This window comes from Hyperolius riggenbachi, chromosome 7, assembly GCF_040937935.1.
Source record: "Hyperolius riggenbachi isolate aHypRig1 chromosome 7, aHypRig1.pri, whole genome shotgun sequence".
NCBI classification, from domain to species: Eukaryota; Metazoa; Chordata; class Amphibia; order Anura; family Hyperoliidae; genus Hyperolius; species Hyperolius riggenbachi.
The window spans coordinates 114,774,253-114,802,123 of NC_090652.1; the positions used below are offsets into that span (position 1 = coordinate 114,774,253).

The 27,871-nt window shown below is 43.9% G+C and overlaps 1 protein-coding gene across 4 annotated transcripts in view; it reads right to left on the reverse strand.

Annotated features, from left to right (window-relative positions):
- LOC137524552 (BTB/POZ domain-containing protein KCTD5) overlaps positions 1 to 27,871 on the reverse strand; it is a 70,786-nt gene that overhangs the window by 24,002 nt on the left and 18,913 nt on the right. For all 4 annotated transcript variants that reach the window (XM_068244549.1, XM_068244550.1, XM_068244551.1 and 1 more), the window contains exons 2-3: positions 9,638 to 9,746; positions 5,633 to 5,724 (exon numbers count right to left, since the gene is read on the reverse strand). In XM_068244549.1, coding sequence (XP_068100650.1) covers positions 5,633 to 5,724; positions 9,638 to 9,746 — 201 coding nt within the window. The remainder of the gene's footprint in view (positions 1 to 5,632; positions 5,725 to 9,637; positions 9,747 to 27,871) is intronic.

Genomic DNA, 27,871 nt, shown 5'->3' on the forward strand with positions numbered 1-27,871 from the left:
TACTGTAAATAGAGACAATCTGGCATTTTAACAGGGGTAAAGCAAGTTAAAGCAGGTACACCATTACTGAGGTCTTAAAGGGAACTCGACGGGAGAGGGATATGAAGGCTGAAATGTTCATTTCCTTTTAAAGGATGAACATTGCCCATCTGTTCTGTTGATCCGCTGACTATGAAGCCATAGACCCCAAACAAGCATGCAGATCAGAGGTCTAACAAATCTGACGAGATAAGATGCATGCTTGTTTCAGGTGTGTGCTCTAGACCCTACTGGCCAGAGAGATCAGCAGGGCTGCCAGGCAACTGGTATTGTTTAAAAAAAATAAAAAATTAACAAACAAACGATGGCAGCTTCCACAGGTCTCACACTTTGGATTCCTTTTAAAATGAACTGAGCATCATTGAAAACTAGACCAACTCAACAAGGGAGGCTTTGAATGGTATGCCGTTGGGACCGGAGGTGAACGTTCTTACCCAAGGGGGCATCTCTTGTGGCCTCTCGTCCCGATGGAAAGCCCCATGTTCCCCCCGGAGTGCTACATTTTCATTTTCCTGGTAGTGTTGTGCATGTACTCCCACTGCATTGCATGCTGGGAGATGTAGTCTTTGGATGAGAGTACAGAGATGTACTTGCATTGTGGCAAGCGTGTGTACACAAACGCTGCCGGGAAAAAAAGCTCAAAAAAAAAAAAAAAAAAACAGACATGCATAGTGAGCACTAGAAACTTTTCGTAGCTGGGGCTTCTTCCAGCCTCTACAAGTCACTTTGTCCCTCCCCGCAGCTCCAGTCCTCTGCAGTCTTCCGCTGTCAGCCTGTTTAGATCTGCGACCCCAGGACGGGTCTTCTTGCAAACGTGGGGACATACCTATAACATTACTCACCTCCCCAGGATCCAGTGCTGCAATTCTTCCTCATGTCCTCCAGGTGGCACCTTACCCCTATGGCAAGATTGCATCTGTCATGTGATCTCTCAGCTGAGGGACCGAGAGCCTCTGATGACTGGCTGCTAGCATCCAAATCCTGGAGAGGGGAGTTACAAACACCACTGTGATCCTATACCTTCCGGTAGTCAACCCTCAGTGGTGCTTTGCAGAAACTCCTCCATCACCCTGCTGAAGTCAAATTCCCAAAAAATGGGAGGTAACCCTTCACACTAAATCACATGCCAATCAGATTTGCGGATTGGACGCGATCTGACATTTTCAAAAGCATTGTGATAACTGTGCCCTTTTCACGCTGCTGCAATTTGAGTTAACACAAACCATACTGGTGCATGCAGCCTTTTCCCTGTGCTTTGGGTTAAATCAACGGGGGTGCAAGATAATTGCATAGCAAAACATTGTGCTATGCAATTTTCTCACAATCTCCCATATGAACACACTTCCCAAGCTTTTTTTGCGCAACGAAGAATGCAATCGGTACTTAAAAAACATACTCCCAGTGAGATGTGCGCTGTACAAATCTGTACAGCAATGTCGCTCAAGAATGGTGTGTACTGGCCTTTAGTGGCTATAACAGCCTATCCCCAGTCTACCTTTCAGAAGTAACTAGGAGGCCAGACTGCTGCAGTCTTTTTGCACACTGCAAGCCAGAGTGATAGTGCTGGAACTTTGAGGAGATCTTGTGATTATGTAGTAAAAGGTCGGCAGGAGGGAAAAGAAAACCACACAGTCCTGCCAAAGCTGTAAACACTGAATGAATCCATCCCACTAGCAGCCACAAGAATTTAGGACAACAATAACCTATGCACCTAGAGTACACAACTTGTAATGAAGCAGCTTGCCGAGAACCTATAGTCACCTCTTCATAGGTTTAGTCCTCGGATAGCTCTAACTAGCTTAGGAGATTATCTAGGCTGGAATTCCCCATGCTTAACACTCATCTGCTGCTGCTAGCACATCCCTGCACCACCCGGTCCATTAAAATAAACCATTTCCCTGATCCCTTAACTGCAGAGGGCTCCCCCTCACCACGTGTCACTGGTCTGCAGAGCTGTGTGACAGCGCAGATGCTGTTAGCATTAACTGTCACAGCTAAATTTGAGATTCATTATCTAAGTGACGTAAATAATCTCCGTTCTATGAGTGTTTTGTCTGTTCTGGTGTAGATAAAATATATACTGAGGGCCCGTTGTTAATGTTGTCCAGTATCTGCAGCAGAGAACTTCCTTTTATGGAACATTTTGTGCATTTTCATTCCCTCAGTTTACTGAAATGCTAGCAGCCACAGAACAAACTGTTGATGCTAGGAGTCAGAGCAGAGAAGGGTTTGCTAGAGTAGCACACTACAAAAAGAGGCCAAGGAGAGCAGAACTCAGTACCTCTATGCTAGTTAACCCCCTTGGCGTTAAAGATTCTTTCCGGATTTTAGGGTCTAAAAGCTGTTCAATTTTTTTTGCACCCTTTCAGACCCTAAAACCTGGGAAAAAAAAAAAAAAAAAAAAGCTGCCAGGGAGATCTGCAGCAGCCCAGCAATCACTCACCTCCCTGGCTCCAGAGCTGCAGTTAGGCCTCCATCCTCCGGGTGGCGCTGCAACGCTAAAGTGAAATTACCGGCTGTCATGACAGCCGGCGATCTCACCAGCAGGAAGCAGACCCCCAGAGGAGTGTAAGAAGAATGCCAGCCGACGTCGGGATCCCAAGGAGACATGTAGAAATGCTCCCACTGCGCACATTGCTCTGCATTCAGCCTCCGGCGGCTACCCCGAGCAGAGGTCGGGATCACCGCTCTTAGCTGCTGTTTTCCACCCTGACCCTAGCTCAGGATAACCGCCAAGGAGGTTAAAGAGGAACTGTGATCAAAACAATTAACACTGAACATCACAGGGCTGTGGAGTCGGTACAAAAATCTTCCAAATCCAACGTTTATGAAACCACCGACTCTACTCCAACTCCGGGTGCCCAAAATTGCTCCGACTCGAACTCAGACTCCACAGCCCTGGAATATTGTGTACAAAATACACACATACAATTTTAGTCAGTGTTTGCCCATTGTAAAGTCTTTCCCCCTACCAGATTTACCTTAATTTTATGACAGGTGGCAGCATCTTCCCTACACCCCCACTGGTCCACAAGTATCCTCCGGTACCCGCCGCAGGTTAGTTTAGTTTTCGGTCGACAGTCAGCCGCTAGCCACACATTGTTCTTCGCCTTCCAGCCATCAAGCACATACTGCGCAGGATGGACGAATACGTGTGGCCGGGGGAAAACTAGTAACCCGCGGCGAGGACTGGAGGACACTCATGGACCAGCAAGGGGACAAGACTGCTGCAGGGGGCATCGGGAAGCCCCAGGTAAAGTATTTTCCAAGGCTAAGGTTCCCTTTAAGACTGGCAGGTGATCTCTGCAGAATCTTTGTTTACCAAGTTCTAAAGCCACTAGAAAAGATATCTGGTCTCCCAGAATGCTCTGGTGGGAAGAATTCCACATGAGCCTTAGCTCAGTAAAATTTCTGGTGCCGATTTGCAATATACAGCCATAGGAAGAGTAATGCTGAAACCAGGATATTTAATGTAAAAGTGGGCATCTTGAATAATTAACTGCATTCTACTAGCGTTTCCATGAAAATAAGGTAGTGTCATTAATTTTTGCACCAAAAGATGAGCTAGGACTTATTTTCAGGATAGGTCTAGTTTCCATGAACACACAAGACCCTGTGCTATGTGTCCTCCTGCATTATTCCTCGTGTGCACATGTCCATCTTGTACCTTTAGTGTCCTCCTGGTGTACCCCTCTGTACCTGTATCCGCCTATCCCCTGTCCTCCTGTGTCCCTCATGCCCTTCTGGTATCCCCCTGCATCTTTCCCCAATTCCATGCCGCTACGTCCGAGCTTCAGCCTATGGGGAAGTTGTATGACAACTTGTGTTTCTACTGGAGCCAATGTTCTTGCAGGTGGGACTTTGGCTCTGTTATTGGGCCAATCACTGCACTTGCTGAGTAGCAGTGAGTGCAGTGATTGGCCCACTGATGAAGCCATGGTCCCACCAGCAAGACCATGTGCTCCAGTAATAACACAAGTCGTCATACTTATTCCCCTTACTACTGCTAGGGCTTACTTTCAGGGTAGGGCTTATATTTCGAGCATGCTTGAAATTTCTGCTAGTGCTTACTTTCCGGGGATGTCTTAATTTCATGGAAATAGGATATATTTCACAAGATTGCCTTTATTTAAAGTCCTAGTTCAGCCTCACTGCGCATTGCACATCTGTACCTTCTACACCATCTTCAACAACAACCAACAACAACCACAACAAACTGACTCCTGTAGTTTTTATTGAGACGGTACAGTTTCGCTGGAAAGCTGTACAGACTTCCCAACCCTTTATATTCCACAATAGGCAAGTCAGGGAAGCTGGGAAAGTGTAAGCCAGCCGCAAGTCAATGGAAGTTTTTAAAAAAGAAAACCCGCAAAATGGTCTTCGATGTGTTGGGGTCATAACTCTTGCCAGAAGTGGGATATCACTGTAGCAGAGCAGATCATGCTGCAGAGACCTACACCACAGCTAATTAGATAGTTTAAGCCAGGTTTCCTCCCAAATGCTCTCCTCTCTCCTTCTCCTCTCTCCCCCCCCCCCCCCCCCCAATCTCTCCTTCTCCCTCCCCATTACCAAGTGTGTGAAAATCTTAGTGAAATTTGGAGTGTACAAAAGGTTTGCTTTAAATAAAAAAAAAACAAAAAAAAAAAAAAAACACCACAACCCTAACAGGTCTTAGTGAGCCCATAATACAGGTCATGCCATTTGAATCATTTAAATGGTAATATACTTCTAGCATGCTTTTTCCCCCCAGCCATCCATTGTGCCCCACTGTTTCAGGGGCCCATACCTCTTTGGGTCAGTTTTCTTTGGACGTTTCTAAAAACTAGCATCTGCGTTTTTCTAACAGATTTAGGCAGGGAACACACTTGTTCTTTCAGTTTTCTACACGTGTTTTTCTGCACACTTTTTCTGCACACCAAGTGTGTTTCTATGCAGGAAAATGTGTGCTTTTTTCACAACAGCTAATGTAATTGATAGAGAAAACTGACAAAAAGTGCAGAGGCATCATGCAGAATGTCAGTTTTTTTCTGCACGCGATCATATTAAGTGTGAACTAGCCCATTAATTAACATGAATTCTCAGTTTTTCTGTGCAGAAACCGTGTACGAAAACTGTCAAGTGTGTTCCTTGCCTCATACATTCCTTTAGTGTAGGTGTCAGAGACATTTAGAGGAGGCAGATCTATGAACTACCCAGGACAAGGTGGTCCCACTTAAGACTACCTATTGATACGTTGGCCTTGGAACCATCAAGGTCTTCTCTGAAAATAGAAGCTCTCTGTAGCAGTCTGCAGCCCATATCCCAGTCTGACCTTACACTAAATACAAAAGACACTGCTCTGCTAAAAATAGAGGCCAGTGCAATGTGCTTATCACAGGCTCATCCTAAGCCGGAAGTCACAAGTGTAGACAAGGGTACAGAGAGGGATCTAGTTAGAGGGTGGAACACAGCATTATAAACAGTTTACATAGACCCCGAAGCTCTGTTCTTTATATAGAAGTTGAATGTACACAATAGAAAAGTATACAGACTGGCCTCACTCAGAGGAGGGCTTCTGGACATCAAATCCCCCTCTCTCAAACAAAAGACTCACCTGTGATGTTTTACTGTCCCGTTCTCTTATTCTGTCCTTTACAAGTTTAATTAACGATGTGATATTGTAGAACTCTGCTTCTTCCAGAACACCTGAAGGAGAACAATGAGGTGAGGTCAGAGACATTTCACAGACATCTTGCCCTAACTACACAGCAGTCAGTGGAGCATAGCATTAAGTGTTTTTGAACTGCAGAGCTGTGATTACCGGTAATACACAATTCTTTTAACATTTGAGCCAACAACTCTAAAAACAAAAACTTCAGGTACCTGCACAATTCCAGTCACCCAAAGGGATAGGGATGTGATCCCTCAGGTGACAGGTTGGGTGGAGTCTTGTACAAAACAAAAAGGTCAGAGAGCCCAATATATAGTGTAGTAAGTCAAGATACCAAAAGCAAAATAAAATGAATAGATGCTCACAAACCAGGGTTACCGCAAAAGGTAACCACTGTATTGGCAGGTGGAGAGATTAAGTCACTCTCTGTAGATTGGAAAGATGGGGACTAGACAATAGACTGAACTGTATCAGAGGTGCCATAGTATAAAGAGATTAAAAAGTTTGCTTTATAACGATTGCAATGCATTTTGCAGATTTGAGCCTGCTTCATCAGGCAGTAAAAGGAGCCAAAAGACTGGGTCAATAGAAGAGCAAAGCACCTCTGTACAAAACATGTCACAAGCCTGTAGGGTAGCAAGACATTCTGTTTCTATGGAGGGGTTCGGAGAGATGACAAACAACAGAGTGGGAGGGTAAGGAAGGAGAACAATGGACTCAGCCTGTGCTCAGACAAGAATTCATCTCAGCAACGCATCAGGGGCCTCCTTGGCTGAATTGTTTTAACATGCGGCTCCTCTCTCTATAGGAAACCCCAAATGGGTTTGCTGTTCATACACTGAGGACATGCAGGTCCTCTTCCTCAATCTAGATTACAGAGATTATGTTCTCCAAATAAAGAAGCCTTTTTGGAAACTGGTGTGCGGGGCCACTTCTAAAGACGGGAGTAGGAGGTATGTAACTGACGGCCACTGCTGGGAAGGAACTGCATTTGGTGCAAACCGAAAACTATAATGCAAGCAATGGAACACCAGTATATATAACACCACAAGTACATAGCTATGACTGGACAGTCTTCTGGGAACTTAATGGTGCTTCTCAGGCAGAGGAACTTCAGTACATTTGTGAAGTGTCACCTAACCCTTCCTAGCTTTGTAGCAGCAGCAGAAATGTATGTAACGCTTAAACCACATCCTTGTCAAGAGAATAAGTGCTAAGGAGATATTTACACAAGGTCCAAGTTACAAGCATTTTGAGCAGAGGTGCAATGTGAAAACGTGTGACAAGAGTCCAGCTTTTCTGATAACTGAAATCAGATATTTTCCTCAGGGTATCGCATTAAATCATGAAATGACTGAGCCACTACAAAGAAGCTGGATATCACCATGTCACATGATTATTCAGACTGTCACACCATGAAATGCTCCTGGCCAAACCAGTAATACAGCTTTGTAAGTTGATGAGGCCAGCATCACAGGAAAACATGCCACGGACTGGTGATTAAGCCCAGGAAAAGGAATGCTACGTGTCATACCTACAAGACTGGTGACGTAAACCAACACTTACAGCTAAAGACCATAGCAATTCATCCCCTAAAATTACAGCCAAGTGGAATGCAAGAGTTGAATAGAAGCAATTCTATGAAGTGACAAATTGAAGAAAGAAAATTTAACCTGACAATCTGCAAATGGGAACCTTAAATACTGCATAAGTGGTCTTCATGTTGTGGATGAATGGTGTCTACAGTGGGAATGGAATAGAATTAATCTCAAAATATTTATATTGCTACTTCACATACTGAAAATGAAAATAAAGGGACTGATTACTAAACTCATCCACAGGTTTCCAATAGAGTTTAAGTCTGGGCTCTGACTAGACAACAACCTTCTCAAGCCATTGTGCAGTCGATGAGCTGAGTGCTTTCGACCAACGTCAAGCTGGAAATTTAAAGCTTTCTGACAGAGCAGTAAGATTTCTTAAGTATGATGAGAGAGCCACTGTCCTGACAAATGCCCTAATCCCTGCTACCACCACCCATGCATTACTGTAGCCAAGATAACCTTTGGAGGATTAGCTTTCCCACCATATATACGGTTACCTTGGTTTTCATCAGACCAGAACACATTTTGCTTCAACATTTTCCCCTCAATCTAATGTGCATTTTGGCAAGATCTAATGGGACACTGTGGCTTTTGAAGAATTTTTCTCTTGTAACTACCATACAAGACATGGAGCACATGTGACTACTTCAAAGTTGCCATAGACCTCTTGGCAACCTCTTCGACCCATTTTCTCTTCCATCAAGTTTTATAAATTGAAAAAGTCTATGGAATTAAGCAGACATGTACAAGTCAGGATGTGGCTCCAAAATAAAATTCAAAGACCTCATGACTGTGCCTTGGCACCGATGGTTGATAAAAGTCTTCAGTTGCACTACAAAGCACTGGAATGCTCTACGAATAGCTGGTTACAACTGATTGCAGCTGTAAACTAATGAGCGTATTGCACACTCAATCAAGTACTGTACAGTATAATAACCTAAAATGGTAAAATTATTTTTCTAGTGGGAAGGTTATCCTTTCTGCATCTCACTGACTTTTCTGAACTGCTAATATTCTTCCTTACTTGGCTATTAGATGCATAAGTGGATATATCAGGAGAAATAAATAAGAAACAGAGAGCCCAATATAGTGTAGTATGCATTGGAAACCGTGGATAAATGTAAGTGTGAGATGAATATACTCGAACATGGGTTACCTCTTAGGCAACCACTGTAGATGCAGGTGAGATTAGACCTGTCCTCACTCAGGATTAAGATGTCGCTCTCTGTAGATCAGAAAAGAAGGGGTAGCTCACCCCTCCACCAGGGGTGGACACAGTATTATCGTAAGAGAACAGAGGCGCCAGCAGGATAAAAGGTAATCAGTTTTAACATTTGCTGGGAGGCTGTGGTGGACTTGCCTCTGAAAAGCAGACAAAATACTGTCTGAATTAAACAAATGCATTATCGGTATCCCCAAAAGATGCAACGCATTTCGCAGGCACAGCCCACTTCATCAGGCAATAAGATAGGGGACAAACAGTAGATTGTCAGTAGCACGAATAGCGCCTCTGTGTGAGGCAAGTCCACCACTGCCTTCCAGCAAATGTTAAAACTTATTACCTTTTATCCTGCTGGCACCTCTGTTCTCTTACGATAATATCAGGAGAAATGGAAAACGACATGAGCACTGAGATTTGGAGAATATACCAAGGTAGTACTACTATACACCCTTGAAAATTTGGAGGAGTGGATGACTATATACCAGAGTGCCAATTTACTTCCTTAATTCAGTAGCACTACCATTTCTGCCTGCTCACCACTGGTCCCCAAATAAAAGAAAGTACCTCCTGCTGGCCAGCTAACACACAAGAATGCCTTGAGTGATTAGACTTACAACCATAGTACCTGCACATGACTGCCTTCTAAGGGTAGGACCATACTAGGGAGAATTGCATATGCATTTTCCACTATGTGCTATGGAAAAATGCATATGCGATTCTGCCTAGTCTATTCCTACCCTAAAGCATGAAGGTGGTCTAATCCAGGCAAATAAAAATAGCTAATGAGATGAAGATTTCTGAATTAATGCAGGATTGTGAACATTTTGTATGCAAATCTACATATCTTGAAAATTAACTAAATCAATCGCACCAAAGTACAATCTGATTGCTCCATTTGCAATCTGCACACAACTTGCTTCTCATTGACAACCCCATGGTGGTCAGCTATGGAGGCCTCCATATAGTTGGCTAGTGCATTTTTGGGTGTGCTCATAAGTGAAAATAGTCGTGTGCAAATAATTAATTTTATGGTATTTAATAAGACATGAGAATACAGTCAACAACATTTTGCTTAGAGGAAAAAAAAAAAAAAAAAAAAAAAAAAAAAAAAAAAAAAACACTTACCCTCTTCTGCTAAGTCTTTGTTTATCACCAGTTTCCCGTGTCTCAAATAGTTCAACACTGGTCCAAAGTATGTAGGGTCTCTGTCTATTAAATAGGCACCTGTTTCATCCTGCAAACAAAAAAAAAAAAAATCCATGGGACATCTATTGTAGCACACCCAATAAACCTATCTAAAAATGTACTATGTAAAATGTTCTAGTAAAGATGAGTGCCAGCCACAGTGCTTCACTAGTCTGACAGTACAATACCCAGTGGAGAAATCCCATTCACAAGCAAATAGAAACTCCCCTCTTTATGGCTAGGAACTCCCTTTTCTTTTAAAGCCCTAATTCATTGAATTTATTAATTTTTTTTATTTTATATAAATGGCCCGACAGGCAATTCAAAGTAGTTTTCCTGTGCCAACCTTTCTCTCACCAAAGGCATCTTTACATCCACACTCGAACAAGCGCTCATAATGCCTATATAATTAAAAAAAACTACTCTTGACCCCATTTCCCTACCGAACTACTGCCCTATTTCTCTCCTCCCCTTTTCTTCCAAACTACTTGAGCGCCACATCTACACTTAGTCCGTCACCTTACCAATAATTCTGTTTGATTACCTCCGATCTGGATTCTGGCCCAGCCACTCAACCAAAACTGCCATACTCAAAGTAACCAACGACCTGGCAACTGCTGAATCTAAAGGCCTCTACTGTATTCTCATCCTCCTAGATCTTTCGCTTTTGACAGTAGACAACCCTCTCCTTCCCCAAATCCTCATACATGGACCTTCAGGATCTTGCCCTCTCCTAGCTTTCCTCTAATCTCACAGGCAGGACCTTCAGGAGTTGCTCACTCTGGCACCATCTCCTCTCCATAACTATTCACTGTTGAGTTCCAAGGCTCAGTGCTCAGTACAACCCCCCTCCCCCCTACTTCTGGCCTTGGTCAGCTCAAGAATTCTTGTGGCTTCCGATATCACCTATATGTTGACGATACCCAAATCTACCTTTCAGCACCTGACTGATACTTTAACAACTCCTGTCCGACTGTCAATGCAATTGCCACCTTTATGTCCTCCCGTTTTCTAAAAATCAATATGGACAAGGCTAAAATGGTAATCTTCCCACCTCAGAATGCAATGCCCCTGACTGACATCACAATTGCTGTTGATGGCACTTCAATAACACCTGTCCCCCAGGCTCGCTGCCTAGGTGTAATACTGAAATTAAATCTCTCATTCAAGTTACACATTGACAAACTATTCACCTCTTGTCACCTCCACCTAAAAACCATCTCCAACATCACCACTTTTCTCACACAGGACACTACAAGAGTTCTGGTTCATGCCCTGATCATTTCATGAGTAGACCATTGCAAATCTATGCTCTGCAGCCTCCCCGCCAAAATGTTTAGCCCCGCTACAGTCCATGAACTCTGCGGCATAACTCATTCACCTTTTCTCCTGCTTCTTTAGCCTCCTCCCCCCCCCTCTCTGAGTCCCTTCACTGGCTGCCAGTCCCACAAAGGATGCAATTTAAAAGCCTCACTCTTCTACAAAGCTCTCCACAGCCTAGCTCCTTATCCAAATTAAAAACCTTCCAGATACCATCCTACATGCAATCTCTGCTCTACTAACATTCTCCTGTCATTGTCTGGTCACCTCTTCTCACTGCCACTTACAAGACAATCCTCTCCCCTCCTTTGGAACACCCTCCATCAATACATCTGCCACCCACACTTACCCTTTTTTTTTTTTAAGGGGCAATCTGAAGACTCACCTCTTCAGGCAAGTGTAGTCTAACTAGGACAAGTCAGCCGCTGACAACCATTTTTTTACCATCTCAGACAACTTCCCTTTACCCAACATTGTATACCTTAAAGAGACACTGAAGCAAAATAAAAATTATGATATTATGATTTGTATGTGTAGTATAGCAAAGAAATAAAACATTAAGATAAGATACATCAGTCTAATTGTTTCCAGTACAGGAAGAGTTAAGAAACTCCAGTTATCTCTATGCAAACAAGCCATTAACTCTCCGACTAGTCTTAGTGGTGGAGAGGGCTGTTATCTGACATTATCTCAAGTATAAGTGAACTGTTTACTTTCTCTGCTAGAGGAGAGGTCATTACTTCACAGACTGCTCTGAAAGACTCATTTTGAATGCTGAGTTGTGTAATCTGCACATAATATAGAATGATGCAAACAAAACAAAAAAACACTACATACCTGAAAATAAAAGTATGAGAATATTTTCTTTGCTGCTAATCTTCTAGTAATTATTCATAGTACACAACCAATTCACTATATTTTTTTTTTCTCGCTTCAGTGTCTCTTTAAACCTTTAGTCTGCAAGACCCGGTTCACACTTGCACTTTCTGGGAAACAGAACCATGAAAACTGAACAGACTTCAGCTCGAACTGATCCATTTCCATTCCAATGGTTCAGTTCTGTTTCCCCATATCCCCCTCAGACCCCCATCACGAAAGTAGATTTTTGCTGGCTAGAACAGTCGGTTTTCTAGCCAGTGGGATTAAAGGATCTGTTTCTTGTTGCCCCAATGCAGCATTTTAGCATCAGTTTCAGCTGGGCTCAGCACCAAAATTGTAGTCCGTTCAGAGTGAGTGGAACAGATCCAATAGGCCAATGTGAATGGAACACACACACACACACACACACACACACACACACACACACAATGCTTGTACTATATAAATAAAAAAATAATATTATGGAATCCAGAAGGTCTATTATCTGTTCATACACCTTCCCCCATCACCCACATAAGATAGTCAGGAATGAGCAGGGAACGGGCACCAGCGAGCCTTTACTTCTAAGCACATAGCTGATCCTGCTTGTACTCATGTGCTGCATAGGAAGCAGCAGGAGGAGAAGTAGCTGATGTTGGATAATTGATTTGTGTTGGGGAAACCACTACCAAACTCATGGGAGCTCTAACTTTTCCACATCAATTTCTGGTCATGTGATCATTTCTCTGGAATGGCTGCATCAAATATGAAAATAGTGTTAGCAATGGCATAATCTATTCACCTTTGCAAGCAATGAAAGCCCCAGTAGTGAGAACTAGTGAAATCTGAAAAGGCAATCCACACTTAAAGTGGGATTGTCACCATAAAAAAAAAAAAAAAAAAAAAAAACCAAATTTCAACAACTGGTCTGAGTTTAAGTGATAAAGATGCTGATCCTGCATTTAAAACTTTTTCTGCTGTTATGGTTTGGAGTTATCACATACTTAAAGAGCAATGGCCCTTTAGTAGTCAGTGCCAAACAGTTGCATGCTGGGGGTTCTTTTTATCTACAATATATTCCTCCTTCCCTTTATTTCCCTGACTAGCTGAAACCTGATCCTCTGCTCACTTGTGTTTACAAGGCAGGCAGAAGTGACTCCGATTGGAGGAGGGAAAAAAAAAAAAAAAGTTAAGGGAAGAATGACATCAGTATTTGGCCCCCAGCTGTACACCACAAGCTCTCCCAATTTGTATATATTCAAATTGTTAGTAAACCATTTACGAATGTACAGAAGTCATTGAGAAACAATGTGATTTGCAAGTTAATATGTACTATTCAACACCTACAGCACCTCTTAGCATAGACATGTACAGCTTGATTTGTATGCGGTCCGCAACAATACAAGGGCAATAAAGAGAACTTTGCCTGCTTGCACAGTTTATCTTATAGAGGCAGCACCCGGTTACTTGTATACGTTTTCACAATAGAAGTCCTTTAAACAAAAATAGACAACTTTGTAGCATATAATACTGTACAGTAGTACATGACAAATACAAGTTCCCAGCTAATAACCACTACCACTTACTAGGATGTTCATCTACTGCCTGTGAAATTTAAAGTGAACCGAGCACCATTTTTTGCAACCAGGGTATCTCAATAGCACATGAAAAATGCATGCCAACAATGTGTCATTAAAATAGGTTTCCATTTTACCATTTATTTTACATTCAAAGTTTAGTTATTAAGTTTTAATAGCCTACTTCAGCAGGCCTGCTCATCTGTCCCCACCGACAGATTTCATGAAGCTAATTGTTTTATTGTAGTCATTAAAGAGGAACTCCAGTGAAAATAATGTAATAAAAAAAATGCTTCATTTTTACAATAATTATGTATAAATGATTTAGTCAGTGTTTGCTCATTGTAAAATCTTTCCTCTCCCAGATTCACATTCTGACATTTATTACATGGTGACATTGTTACTGTGGGCAGGTTATTTAGCTGTTTCTAGCTGTTAGACAGCTGCAAACAGCCATTTCCTGTCTGTGAACATTGTTACATTGTGGCAGTTTGCCAGGAGTACCGGGGTATTCAGAGCCTCTTGTAGGAGGGGGTTTCAGCACAAAATTAGTCACACAGCGCCCCCTGATGGTCTGTTTGTGAAAATCATTCTATTTCTCATGTAAAAGGGGTTATCAGCTACTGATTGGGATAAAGTTCAATTCTTGGTTGGAGTTTCTTTAAGAAGAAGTAAACAATACTATTTCATCAACAGAGGGGGGTGGGTAATCTATGAATAAACGGTCCTAGAGCGAATGTGTCAAGATCCGAGCTGCCGGATAGATACGTAGCAGTGTTCTCCCCAGGCTCTTTTAGCCGGGTGCTCCACGCTGCTAGTTTTGGTGGGCACCCGGCTGTCATCTGCTCACCTCCTATGCTGTAGGCAGAGTTGCTCACAGAAGCACCTGCCATGCATTCTCTCATCTTGCCCCACCCGGCTACTTTTTCATGTCACCAGGCTGGAAATTTCTGGCGAGAACACTGCGTAGAAGGCGCACTTTTGTGCAGACTGGACGAAGTTATGTGACGGTGCCCCACAGCCACAAGTTGCATCAGGTCTATGGTACTGCCAAATCAAGACTGATGCACTGGGAGGGTTAAGATGCCCATTAAAGGCTTCATTTTTGGTTTGAGTAGCCACCACTGAACAATGGCACAATATATTAGATACAGGAATTCACCGGATTAAACAAACACAGAACATTTATATTGCGCTTTTCTCCTGGCGGACTCAAAGCGCCAGAGCTGCAGCCACTAGGACGCGCTCTATAGGCAGTAGCAGTGTTAGGGAGACTTGCCCAAGATCTCCTACTGAATAGGTGCAGGCTTACTGAACAGGCAGAGCCGAGATTCGAACCCAGGTCTCCTGTGTCAGAGGCAGAGCCCTTAACCATTACACTATCCAGCCAGGGTCACTATGGCAAGGCTCAGGAATATACGCTAAAAAGATTCCTTTATAATCCCAACTAAAATGAAGATTGAGAAGGTTTGCTTTAACGTTACAAGCGTTTGACCCAAGAGTACGTTAGTGGCAGTCACTTTCCAACTACAGTTATTTCGTCTTAAATGAAGAGCTTGCACAGACATGACATTGCTGCTTTCCTTCCATCAGGTCTAAAGTCATTATATAAGCTTGTTAAGGGGAAAGAAAGGGACGTGTTCCTTTATGCACAAGGCAGCAGCACAACGGGATATCATTTGCACAAAGCACAGAAAACATGAATAATGCAAAGCAACATTAATGAAAACAAGGATGGCTTGTCCTGAAAGGCAATGACATTCAATATATCCTTATTAAGTAGGGCAACTGAACCATGACCAGAGCTAAAATCTCAGCTAGCTTATGGCCTAGTTTGTTACAGCAGCGCATACTGCTGTCAAACGCTTGCTCATTGTGAACATAGGTCAGGGCAGGCCTGCTGCAGAGAAGCCGTGCACAAGTGCTGGTAGATTCACTGCGGGCATGGCAGAGCGCAGCCGTAGTGGCAATGTCTGGCCAATCATATTTGAAAGCGTGTACTAGGCTTTAAACGCAATCTATGTAAGCATGCTATATCAAACTCGTCTGAAGCGGGCTGTAACCACCTCTGCAGAGAAGTGTAAGTGTGTGTAGCAGCCTCCACCCCACCCCCAGCAACCAGCCACGTGGATCACTTTGGCCATTGTTCCACCACTTGCCCAGCTCTTGCGCGACACCACACCAATCCATCAGTGCACAGCAACAGAACACATCTCTAGCCTGCAGGCTAGCAATGTGACTGTAGAGCCTCCTCCCTGCAACTTCACCCAAGAGATCAGGTCCCAATCTCTGCTGGGCAACATGCCTCCTACACGTATAAGAGACTATGCTGAAAGATGTAAAGCAGGCCATGAGAATGGAGGTCAGAAGACAGACCAGGTAAGAATTCTAATCATGATCCCATAATCTGCTAAAAGCTCCGACCACGAGTATGCAAGTGTCAGAACAGGAGCATAGAAAAAAAAAAAAAAAGAAAAAAAAAGTAGTGAGGTGGCTTTAGCTTATGAAGCACATTTGACATTAAATTCCCCAAACTTTAATATGGACAAAAAAACCTGAAGAAAATACTGAAGATCTCCATGGAGGCCTCATCTTGCAGGACTATGGGCCCGTTCACACTTGAACGATTAGCAGTTTAAATAGAATATATATGGCAGTGATCTCACTACTGCGATTGGAGCCAATCACAGGCGATTTGGGCCAATCACAAAACTCGACAAGCAGCATTTTACCACTATTCTGGAGCGATAGTGTCGAATCACGGAAGTGCGAGCAGCGATTTTACTGCGCTAATCCCGGTAAAATTACCCATGCAAAATGGTAGCGCTAAGCAAAATGGTTAGTGAAGTCCGTGCCTTGAAGGGTCAGAGCTACTTTAATGGCAGGTGATTTCAAGTTTTAGCTGATTAGAGTGTAATAAGCACATCAGGAATGACCCTTCAATTACACCGACAAATGCCTACAAGCTCCTGGTCCCACATTCAAATACCTAGTAAGTATAACCATCAAGGAGCAGTTTACTTCTTGCCTGTTCACTGTGTGGCTCAACAGAGAAGTCTCAGGGCAGAACCATGAGTGGCTGGAGATAACAGCATAGTTATTAAATGGCAGGCCAACTACTGTCAGACAGATCGTACCCAGGAGCCACAGGTACAAACTGGTAGGAGGAGCATCCAACGCTTCAATACATTACAATGAAGCGCAAACCCTACCAAAATGCTGCAAGTCCTGCACTTGCAATTTTGCTAATCGCTACAGTGGAATTTGTTACACTTACATTGGCAGATCGTTTAAAGAAAGCACTAGCGATTTAAAGCACTCCCCAAATGAAAAAAAAACAAAAAAACCCGGCTCTGGTGTGTTCCAGCCCTTAAAGTGACTCTGTAACAAAAATTACAACGTTTTTTCTACCATCCTACAAGTTCCTAAACCTATTCTAATGTGATCTGGCTTGCTGCAGCTCTTTCTACTATAACCATCTCTGTAATAAATCAATGTATCTTTCCCCTGTCAGACTTGTGGCCTGTGTCTGGAAGGCTGCCAAGTTCTTCAGTGTTGAACTGTTCCTCTATGCACACTCCAGTGTGTGTTTTATTTACATAAGCCAGCAGCTTCTCTGCTATCTTATCAGTGATAGAAGAGAGCTGGATAAAAATCCTCCTCTGGAGGCTGTGAAAGGAGCTGGTCTGTCACATACTAAGGAATTAACCACATAGGCACAGGCAGAGCTGTCTGCAGGAAGCCTGTAATGTTCAGTGCATGAGAGAAGCTGGGGACAGAAGGTAAACACACACAAGTGATCTTTTGAGATTCAGAAGTAAGGCTGTATACAGCCTGCTTGTGTATGGATGTATTTTCTATGTGTGGATATGCTGTACATCAACCTACTTCCTGTTTTGGTGGCCATTTTGTTTGTTTATAAACAAACTTTTTAAAACAGTTTGACTACTTTCAATGCGGCGGGGAGCGGTGAAATTGTGACAGAGGGTAATAGGAGATGTCCCCTAACGCACTGGTATGTTTACTTTTGTGCGATTTTAACAATACAGATTCTCTTTAAGTGGATCCGAGGTGAACTTTTACACATTGCAAAATTGTGTTCCTTTCCTATTGTTTATAGGGCATTCCTCAAGCCAAATACTTTGTTTTAATACTCTAATTCCCTATAAACTAAAAAAGCCTCGCCCACAGATTTTCAGAGAGCCTTGGCAGTAGCAAGGGCTCATGGGAGCTCAGTCTGGGCAGGAGGAGGAGGGGGAGGAGTTACTAGCCATTGATTTCAGAGGCAGAGGGGAGGAGGGAGGAGGAGAGGGGATTAGGCTGATGGCTCAAGATACAGATAAGCCAGCCTCTGTGTAATGTTTACAAACATGGCTGCTGTCATTGTATCACAGGAAGAAATAATCATATTCTATTAAAGCTGTTTGCAGCTAGATTTGCTGTGTAAACCATCTAAACTTTAGATAAGATATATAGACCAGTTATTTGTTATAGTTAGTTTTTCATCTCGGATCCGCGTTAAGTGAATTTTAGCCCAGGTTGCCCTTTAATATCTCCTCAATTTGGGTACACCCACATGCTAGAGTTGTAAAAATAGCTATGACAGGTGCTTTTGGCAGAAGTAGAGTGGCACTTGCAGGTGTATGACCCCTGCAGGAAATCAATCACTAGTCAGCATGACCAAAATACTTGCTGCAGGTTTTATAGGAAAACCAGGGCCAGGCTTGTATTTGGCGAGCACAACTTTGTATACACCGTCCTACCATTTATGGCGTAGCTATAAATTCCAACTACATGCCAAGAATACTGTGCACTGTGTGAACTAGCCCTGAGATGGAACTCTACAGATATAAAAGATGATATCGTTTAGCAGCATGACTAGGTGATAAGCATATCTTCAGAACATCAGCATTGCTAAAAAGCACATGGCCGATAAAAAAAAAAAAAAAACACAAGAGCTTTGTCCTGGTTCTTAAAGCCCAACTAAAACCAAAATTAAACAAAGCAAATGTGTTTGATTGCTTGCGTACATTTGCACCAAACTGAAAAAATCCCTTTTGCAGCTCCTCACAGGAACAGTGCACCAATCTATACAGAAGTGCTGTGACTTAGCACTTCGCTGTAAGTTGCTCACATCTATGAACTACACATCCCATATATGCGAACATACCAAGTTCTTTTGTTCATTGCTCATCTGTTCTTCCAACCTTGCATGTCACAGCAGACCTGCTCAGCAGTTAAATCCAAGGGGAACAGAAAGGTGTATTGTAGAGGCCTGCGGGTCTAATGTTTTAGAGCTGCACCCACAACCCACTTTCTGGTTAATCTGGCACCTGCACCCGACTCACTTGCCATTTTATTATAAATACACATGGTTTAAGATTTTTTGTCATCCTTGCCTTCACTACCTGTGACCCGACCCGCAACCCAATTAGAATCGAAAAACAGGTATCCGAACCCAACCTGCAATTTGGGTAACCAGTAGGTACTCGACCCCATGCAGGCCTCTAGTGTATTGTACTTCCTAGCACATTTGGCCTGTTAAAATCCAGTACATGTCCCACAAGGTACTGGATCACCAACAATCTACTGCTATGGCCAACATGCTGAGAGTTCCAGTAGCAGGGTAGCTCCCACTCTTCATCCCCAGAGAAATGGCTGCAAAGCAGAGCCCAAAAGCATTTGCTCAGTGAACATCAGGTCTGTACCTAGAGTGGTACTTCAACCTTTCTTTCTGTATTGAGTTGACTGACAAGCTGCTTCTCTCAAGCATTCGAGTTTGAAAACCAGGCCCGTTTTTGCATGTTATAATGCAAGTCTGTCATTTTTCAGACTCAGGAGAGTTAAGTAAACCCGAGGTGTTTTAAACTATTAGACACACTAACCTATGAAGAGGGAAGCTACGTCCTTCGAGGTGACCATTGCCACCCTCTGATTGCATCCGTGTTCCCCTTCGTGCACAAGTTCCTGTACAATATGGGAGAGCTTCTGCACGGGGGGGGTTATTTGATGAGTATATGTGTTCTGACACGATGGAGTGGCTCCTGGCAGGCAGGGTATACCCTTTGGAAGTCGCTTAAAAAGTCCAATCTTCCTTGCTTTATGCCAACAGTTGGGCATTCTGCTTTAACCATATGCAATATTAATTGCTCAAACCAAGTCATATACGAGATGAAGAGCTCTCACCACTGTAGCAACAGACAGCTATTCAGGAAAGGTCAAAACAGCTAATAAATCACAATTCTTTTGCCCTACGAAACGCCCAAAACTTCAAGGACCATGAAGCCCCTCGCGATTCTACACCCCAGTGCATATGTATTCTGCAGACAATACACTTCATTGTCCTGTGGACACAGGATCACAGCAGCCAGAACTACAGAAAACTACCCTATTCCTGTAAGATCACGAAAAAAAAAAAAAAGTGTACTTGCATACAGTATGGGTACAGTTGTCCAACAGAAATGGGCCCAAGCCGTGACCTGTTATGCATGATCCTGAGTTTATGACCAGGAATACATTTACAGAAAAACTAGACTATACACACTGCAATTTTCCTTCTTCCTCTACACCAGGGGTCTCAAACTCAATTTACCCGGGGGCCGCAGGAGGCAAAGTCAGGATGAGGCTGGGCCGCATAAGGGAGTTCACGTGTCCCCGCCGCAAAACGAGGGCTGCAGAGCCCCCAAATTGCCCCGGGGGCAATCCGCCGGCATTTCCTGGAAGGGGCAGAGCTTTCAGCTTCAGCTCTGCCCCTCCTGACGTCAATCGCGGCGGATCGCCGCCTCTGCCCGCCCACTCTAAACATAAAAAAAAAAATTGGGAAAATAGGAAAAAATGCCAGGAATCTTCATACAGCCATATTACGGCTGTATAGCGATACCTGGCCAAAGCGCTGCGGCTGCGTATGGACCCCCTGGAAACTCTGTCAGGAAATGTATTGCTCTTTCTTTTGATACATGTAAAATTACACTACCGTTAGGCTTGCTACTAAAAGTGACATTTACCGCATTTAAAAGTATACTATTTTCCTTCGAAACTTTAAAATCGATTTTCTCAAAAACTATAAGGTCTTTTTGAAAAATTGTTTTTTTCTCTTATTCCTAATGATCTCCTTAACATATCCTGCAAATTTAGGGTTTCTAGCATTTAAGGTGGATTTGCTATTAACCATTAAAGTCGGCGGGTTTTTAAATGTGTATTTTTTTCCTTTGCAACTTTAAAATCGATTTTCTCAAAAACTATAAGGCCGATTTGAAAAAAATTTTTTTCCTCTTGTAGCCACTGGGGGCCCCTACAAGCTCTGGGGCCTTGGGGCCACAAAATATTGTATCGCGGGCCGCAAATGGCCCGCGGGCCGCGAGTTTGAGACCCCTGCTCTACACCATTAGTTCCTCAGTCTTCCTCATGGCAAGAAATTTAGGAGCAGCAAATGATACAAAAAAACACTTCTCCAGAATGACTTTCTTAGTCAATGCATGAACAGACGCTGTCAGGTCACATTTCACTTAGTGGTTTCTAACATCTTGCTAAAGAGCAGGGAAATTAATCAAGAATTCCCAGGACTCTTCCATTTCCCCTGTGGAACTTTAGACACTTAAGAGTGAAAAATAATAAGTGTTGTGGCAGTAGAAGCCTGACAAACAGTCATACAGCATCTACCACCTGTGACCCAGTAAGTCACCATTACAAGGACAGCCTGAGGCTATAGCACATGTTCCCTGTATTGCCAGAATTAAGCGTTTTGATTTTTAATAGAACTGTTTACCAGGTTTGTCCTCGGGTCACACCGTGACTTCACAAACACTGCTGGAGTCACATCGCACCATCGCTTACCTGTATTGATTCTCAAACACGCACTATTGGTGGAATTTGAGGCAAAGATTGGAAACATTTACGTAATTGCGCACATTAGAGGTGATTGCATAAAACCTACATAAAGAGGAGTATGCCAATAAACAAGTGAACTAAAATCTGAAAACTGTTCCATCTCCTTACCCAGTTCACCCGTGTCACGGACCCATGTCTCAAATAGTCACATGTGTTAGGTGTCTCATGCACAGGAGCTACAATCTTATCCATGTAAGGCCCAGTGCACACCAAAAACCTAACAGATCTGCAAAACACTAGAGGTTTTTGAAGCAGATTTCAGAGTGATTCTAGGCATGTTGAGACTTTTGGGAGCATTTTTGTGTAGCAGATTTCAAATATTGTTACAGTAAAGCTGTTACTGAACAGCTTCTGTAACAAAAACACCTGGAAAACCCCTCCGATATAGCTTTTTCAGAGCAGTTTTCCACTTTCCTACACTTTAACATTGAGGCAGAAACGCCTCAGAAATCTAAAAAAAAAAAAAATGCTGCAACCCCCAAGTTTGCGTTTGTGGAAAAAACAAACCGCTCTGGTGTGCACCAGTCCTAAGGCAGGTAAGGGGATGTGGGACTGCAAGGCTATTCCACCAAGCTCCTTTGCACAGTTTTGTAATTATATAGCGATGTCATCTTCTGCAGCGCTGTACAGAGCATATATAGTCTTGTCACTGTCCCCCAGAACTCAGTCTAACTTATCTGTATGTTTTTGGCATGTGGGAGGAAACCTGAGTGCCTGGAAAAAACCCATGCAAAAAGGGTGAGAACATACAAACTCCGTGCAGATAATGCCCTGGCTGGGATTCAAATCAGGGACAGTGCTGCAAAGTGAGAGCGCTATCCACTACGCCACCCAACTAGCACTTAGTCACAAACGGGACATTTTTTGGTTATAGATTTACAAGTGCAGTGTTCTTCCCAGGTTTTTAGCTGGGTGCTCCACCCAGCTAGTTTTGGTGAGCACCCAGCTGTTATTTGCTCACCTCTGTTGTAAGCAGAAAAGCACCAGCCCTGCATTCTCTCATATCGCCACCCGACTACTTTTATGCCACCCGTCTGGAAAAAAAAAAAAAATTCTGGGGAGAAAACTGAAGTGGATCGCAAAACAATTTTATGGCACATTTTCTGGCGATTGCTCCTTGCTAGTCACATTTGAGAACAAGAATCACATCGCAATTACTGCCAACATTCTGCATGCAGTGCTTTTGGGATTTACACAAATTGCAAGCATTATAGTGAGAACAATGCCATAGAGCTAGATACTTGTCAGATTGCTTTGCTGATCGACAGCAATCAGCAAAACGCTGTTCTAAAAGTGCCAAGTGTAAACCAGCCCTTATACACCCTGACTGAAGTCTGACTAGATTAGCTGCACACTTGTTTCCGGTGTTGCATCAATTCACTACCAATACCCCCAAAATTAGGACAGCCATGTAACTGGTATTTTTTCCCCAACAAAAGATTTTTATTGTTTTATCTTTAACAGTACATGTACTATAACATTGATGCCATGAAGTAGTTTCAATGTTGGTAGGTTCAAACAGAAACATTTTCAACAATACTGAAATGTAAGTATACAGTATATTACCAAGAATATCGGTATCCTAGCCATCCATTAACATGGCCTCTGCGGCTGTACTAGCTGCACACCTATCATAATAGAATGCATATGACCACCCAGTATAAGGCCATACCTTATTTCTGAATATAGAGGATTAAAGTACACTTCTTATTGCATCTAACATAGTAGAACCCGACCCATCTCATAATGTCACTACTAACAAACAAACACCAATGTAAACAGCAGTCGGGTAAAACTAACTGGTATTGTTCAACAATACGCCCCTCACTTCAGGTCCTCTTCAAAAGTATTTGCTCACTCCAACCTCAATCACAAATACCTTTTGTTTTAACCACCCTGGCGGTATTGACGAGCTCAGCTCGTCCAGGAAAAACTTGCTGAAAGCGGCATTGACGAGCTGAGCTCGTCAATACCGCCAGGGAGATTTCTTGTTTCTCTTCCCCGCCGGCTGCACTTTTCCCTCATCAGAGGGATTCCCCAGGATGGCTGGATGCCTGTCAGCACGCTGTGGGTAGCGATCTGTGCTACCCACAGCATACAGAACTAGCATCCAGCCACCCTGGGAATCCCTGTGCAGCCGGCGGGGCAGAGAATGTGTGGCTGTGCAGGGATTCCCCTTCTTTGCCGGCGGGTGGCTGGTGTGGGGATCCTCTCTGTGCGGGGGGCCGGGGGATCCCCGTACTGTGCGTGCGGGTGACCCTTTTGTGTGTGCGGGGGGGGCGGGTATCCCCTTCTATGGGGCTGGTCTTGGTTGGTCGGGGACACCCCCTTCTGTGGTGGGGGGGGAAGGTGGGTGTCCCCATCTATGTGGGCTGTGGGTGGCCTCTCCCTCCTCTTCCCCCGTGTCCCCCCCCTCCCGATCCCGTGTCTCCCCCCTGTCAGAAGCCCTGCTTTACTCACCTGAGGGCTTTCTCCTGCGCCAGCCGCGATGGACACCCTCCTCCTCCATCGCTGAAGTCCCGGTCTGTGTAATTACAGTACGCAGCTTGGTGACGTCACCAAGCTGCGTACTGTAATTACAGAGAACACGAGACTTCGCGATGGAGGAGTAAGTGTGCCGCTTCCGCCGCAGGAGAAAGCCCTCAGGTGAGTAGATCAGGGCTTCTTATAGCGGGGAGACACGGGATTTATGGGGACACAGGATCAGGGGTGAGGCACGGAGGACAGAGGGAGGGATGGGGGAAGAGGAGGGAGAGGCCACCCACAGCCCGCATAAATGGGGACACCCACCTCCCCCCCACCACAGAAGGGGGTGTCCCCGACCGACCACGGCTAGCCCCCATAGAAGGATGATACCTGCCCCCAATGCACACACAGAAGGGCCACCCGGCCACCCGCACGCACAGTATGGGAATTCCCCCCGCCCCCACAGAGGGGATACCCGCCGGCCACTACCAGTCAGCACAGAAGGGGAGCCCCCCCACAGAAGGGACACCTGGCCACAGGGGGCATCGGGGGCAATGGGGTTGGGGGGCAGAGGCACCCGCAAACCTAGCTCCCTATACATATGACTCCCTAGACCTGGCTGCACATCTGTCTCCTATACACCAGCAAACATCTTGCTCCCTATATACCTGGCAAAACATCTGGCTAACTATTCCTGGCTAATACATCTGACTTACTATTCCTGGCTAATACATCTGACTAACTACACCTGGCTGCACATCTGGCTAACTACACCTGGCTGCACATCTGGGTCTTATACTCACCATTGGCATGCTGATCCCTCGCCGCGTACCTCTGATAGCTTCTCCAGTGCCTTCTTCCATGTCCCTTGGCGGATTTTGCTTCTCCCTTGGCGATCACATGTCCCCCGTCGATCGGCGTTGATGGCACCAATGTCACACAGCATCATCAAAATCTCGCAGCAAACACTTTTTTTTATTAAATTCAATACAATAACCTGTATTGAATTCAATATACAAAAAAAAAAAAAAAAAAAAAAAAAAAAAAAAAAAAATTGGTTGAAAATTATTGGAAATTAATTGAACCACTTTTTGCACGGAAATCCTGGGGAAATAGAATGCCAGGGTGGCTACGAAGGCGAACGGTCTTGCCCACAGTTATTTTTTCCATGAAAATATAGCATTCTAACTGCCATGCTGTCTCCCTATTGCACCTTCTCCATAATAAAACCCTACTGTCTCTGCATCCCGTGTCCCTGTGAGTGTCCCATCTGTGCTCTGCGCATGTGCAGGGACGCAGAGACAGTGAGAGGGAGTGACGTGAGCCGCACGGCCAAGGGACAGGCGCGCGACGGGGCGGGCACGGCTCAGGTGCATGCGCAATGAAGACCTAGCCCGTTTTTAAATGGGCTTAGGTCCACTAGTCCTACCTAATAAAAGGCAAGTGTCCCTGCATCCTGTGTCAGTGCTTTTGCACATGTCCTGCACTGACAGCTGTTGGGACAGGACGGACAAGGGGGCGGGCCAGCCAGGCACGCACAGCGGATGCATGCAGCAGACGGATACGTGCGGCAGTGACCGACCTAGAGCTCGTTTTAAATGGGCTTAGGTCACTAGTTATGGTATAAAGGCATATTGTAAGCGAACAGTAATGTATTAGAATGTCGTAAAGACTGTTCTTGTGTAAAGGGAAATCAATCCATCTACTTTGTCAAGTCTGCTATGATCTTAAGTTACATGCCAAGCAGTATCGAGTGTTCTACTGCAGCAAGTTTCCAATTCTGACGGTGCATCTAGTAACACTTACTGGATATAGATAGAATTCCTTACTAATCTGATGGCAAAGAGCCTGTTTGGGAAAAAAAAAGGGGATAGTTACAGTACAGAGATAATTCAGACTGACGTCTGCGTGGCGGGGCGTTGCCGTGGCTGTGCGGTCAGGCTTTCAGTAGCATTTGCGTCGCGTTCGATGTGGTCGTGTTTTTCTTCCCCATGGGGAACATTAGCTGTTGCGGTTGGCCGCCCCCCTGAAGCTACATGTTGCTTCCGGGGGCAGCTCGACTGCTAGCGAAAAATCGGGTCCCGAATGCCACGATAGTGTAAATGCGCGCAAAAGCTCGGTGTAAACGCTCCCATTCACTTGAATGGGAGCGTTTACCACGACGTTCTGAACGCTTGCGGTAAACGCTCCGCAAGCGTCCGTCTGAACCAGCCCTAACCGCAACATAGAGGAGTAGGAATGGTCCATACGCTTGAAAATGAATTAGGTGTGGTAGTGGCTGCATGTGATTGGTCCATTTCTAATAGGCATACAATTAAAATATTAACCACACCTATAGAAGAGAATCCCCTCAATTCTCTGGGCTGTAAACTTTTTCCTTAACATTAATGAAAATATTTAGTATTGTCCTAAAGAGATTCTCCCATTTCCAGTCACCAGTAATACTGGTGGGATTGAGGAAATCTAACTAGGATGGAAAATACTCACTTTGTGCCCTTAGACTCTAAGCTGAAACTTTTGTTGCCAACTTTAAAGTGAACCTGAACTCTTGCACAGGACAGAAGGAAAACATATACTCCCTGTATGTATTTAAAGAGTTAGCTTGTCTAATGACCCCTCATCTGTGACTAATTACAAGTTGCAATTTGATCTCTTCACAGCAGAAACAGAAAAAATAGTGTGGCACTTCCCACTCGAAATGGGTAGTAAAACAAGGATGGACACAGGAGGCGTGTGCTCCGTGTACACATATGCGGAAAATATTGTCAATCAACCAAGAAACAGCAAAACAAGGTGCACCTTCCGTCACCTCACCACCTATTGCCTGAAGCCCACCTCCACACTGCACTGCCTGCTTTTGCCAAGGACACGTAAGCTATGCTTGGCTTCACATCCACGCCATTGTGATGGATCATTGTCATCATTGGATGTCTGTATACGAAATTTGATGAAACACTCTTCAACTATTGAGACGGAAGGCGCAAGTTTTACAGTTTCTTGGTTGATTGACGTAATTTGATCTCTACCTGTCACATGACTGCCACGGCAGATAAGCTCATTTGAAAGCACAGGATGTTAATATGTCTGCTTCCATGAAAACAGGAAGTAGATACACTGGAGCATAATTGCAGTATTTGTATCAGCTGTAAAAAATAAAGGTCTTTCTGTAAAGTTATGCTGTTATGTATCTTTAGAGCAGACAGGAAGTTCTGAGTTCAGATCCGCTTTAATGAAAAGTTTGTATATCAGGAGGTTCAGAGCTTTTGCAGATAGAGAGGTTAATGAAATGCAAATCATGTCGGCCTGCATGCAAACCATGTAGCTCAGAATAGAGCGGATCAAAAATGAAAAATAGGAAGTTCATTTAACTGGCACAGGTCCAAACTATACCATTTCATGAAATTCAAATAATTCCAGCTAGCAAGCAAATGTCCTGCAAAATCTACATTTGTTGGTTGTGTGCTTCGTTTTAAAGCACATAAAAAACAAAATACAAGAGTTCATTATACCTGGGGCTTTCTCCAGCCCCCCAACAGTTGAGTTGACCATCAGCTGCTTCGGGCTCTGTCCAGCCAAAATCCCTTGAGCATGAGAAATCGCTAGCTCTCTGCCAATGTAAATGGATGGTGCAAATTCCACAGAAGCGATTGCGATTAGCAAAATCGCACGCAGGACATGCCGTATTCTGTTAGCGTTTGCGCTTCAATGTTAAGTATATAATCACTGGCGTAATCGCTGATCAAAACTTGCACGGAGCGATTTTGCACTGCACACTAACAAAATTAAAAATTGAAAGGACCAATCAGACTTTAAAATGCTAATTGCTAAACAACCGCTGGCAAATAGAATACACTTTGTAAAATTACTCCCTAAAACGCGCATGAAATCGCTTACAAACTGCTCATACAAAACGCTAGTGATTGCGATTAGCGATAGCGTTTTGTAGTGGGTTCCAGGCCTCAAAGTGGATCAGAGAAACTTTTACTCATTGCATAATTGAGTTCCTTTCATATATACTTTTTTCCTTTTGTTTTAATACTCTACTTCCCTATAAACTAAACAAGAC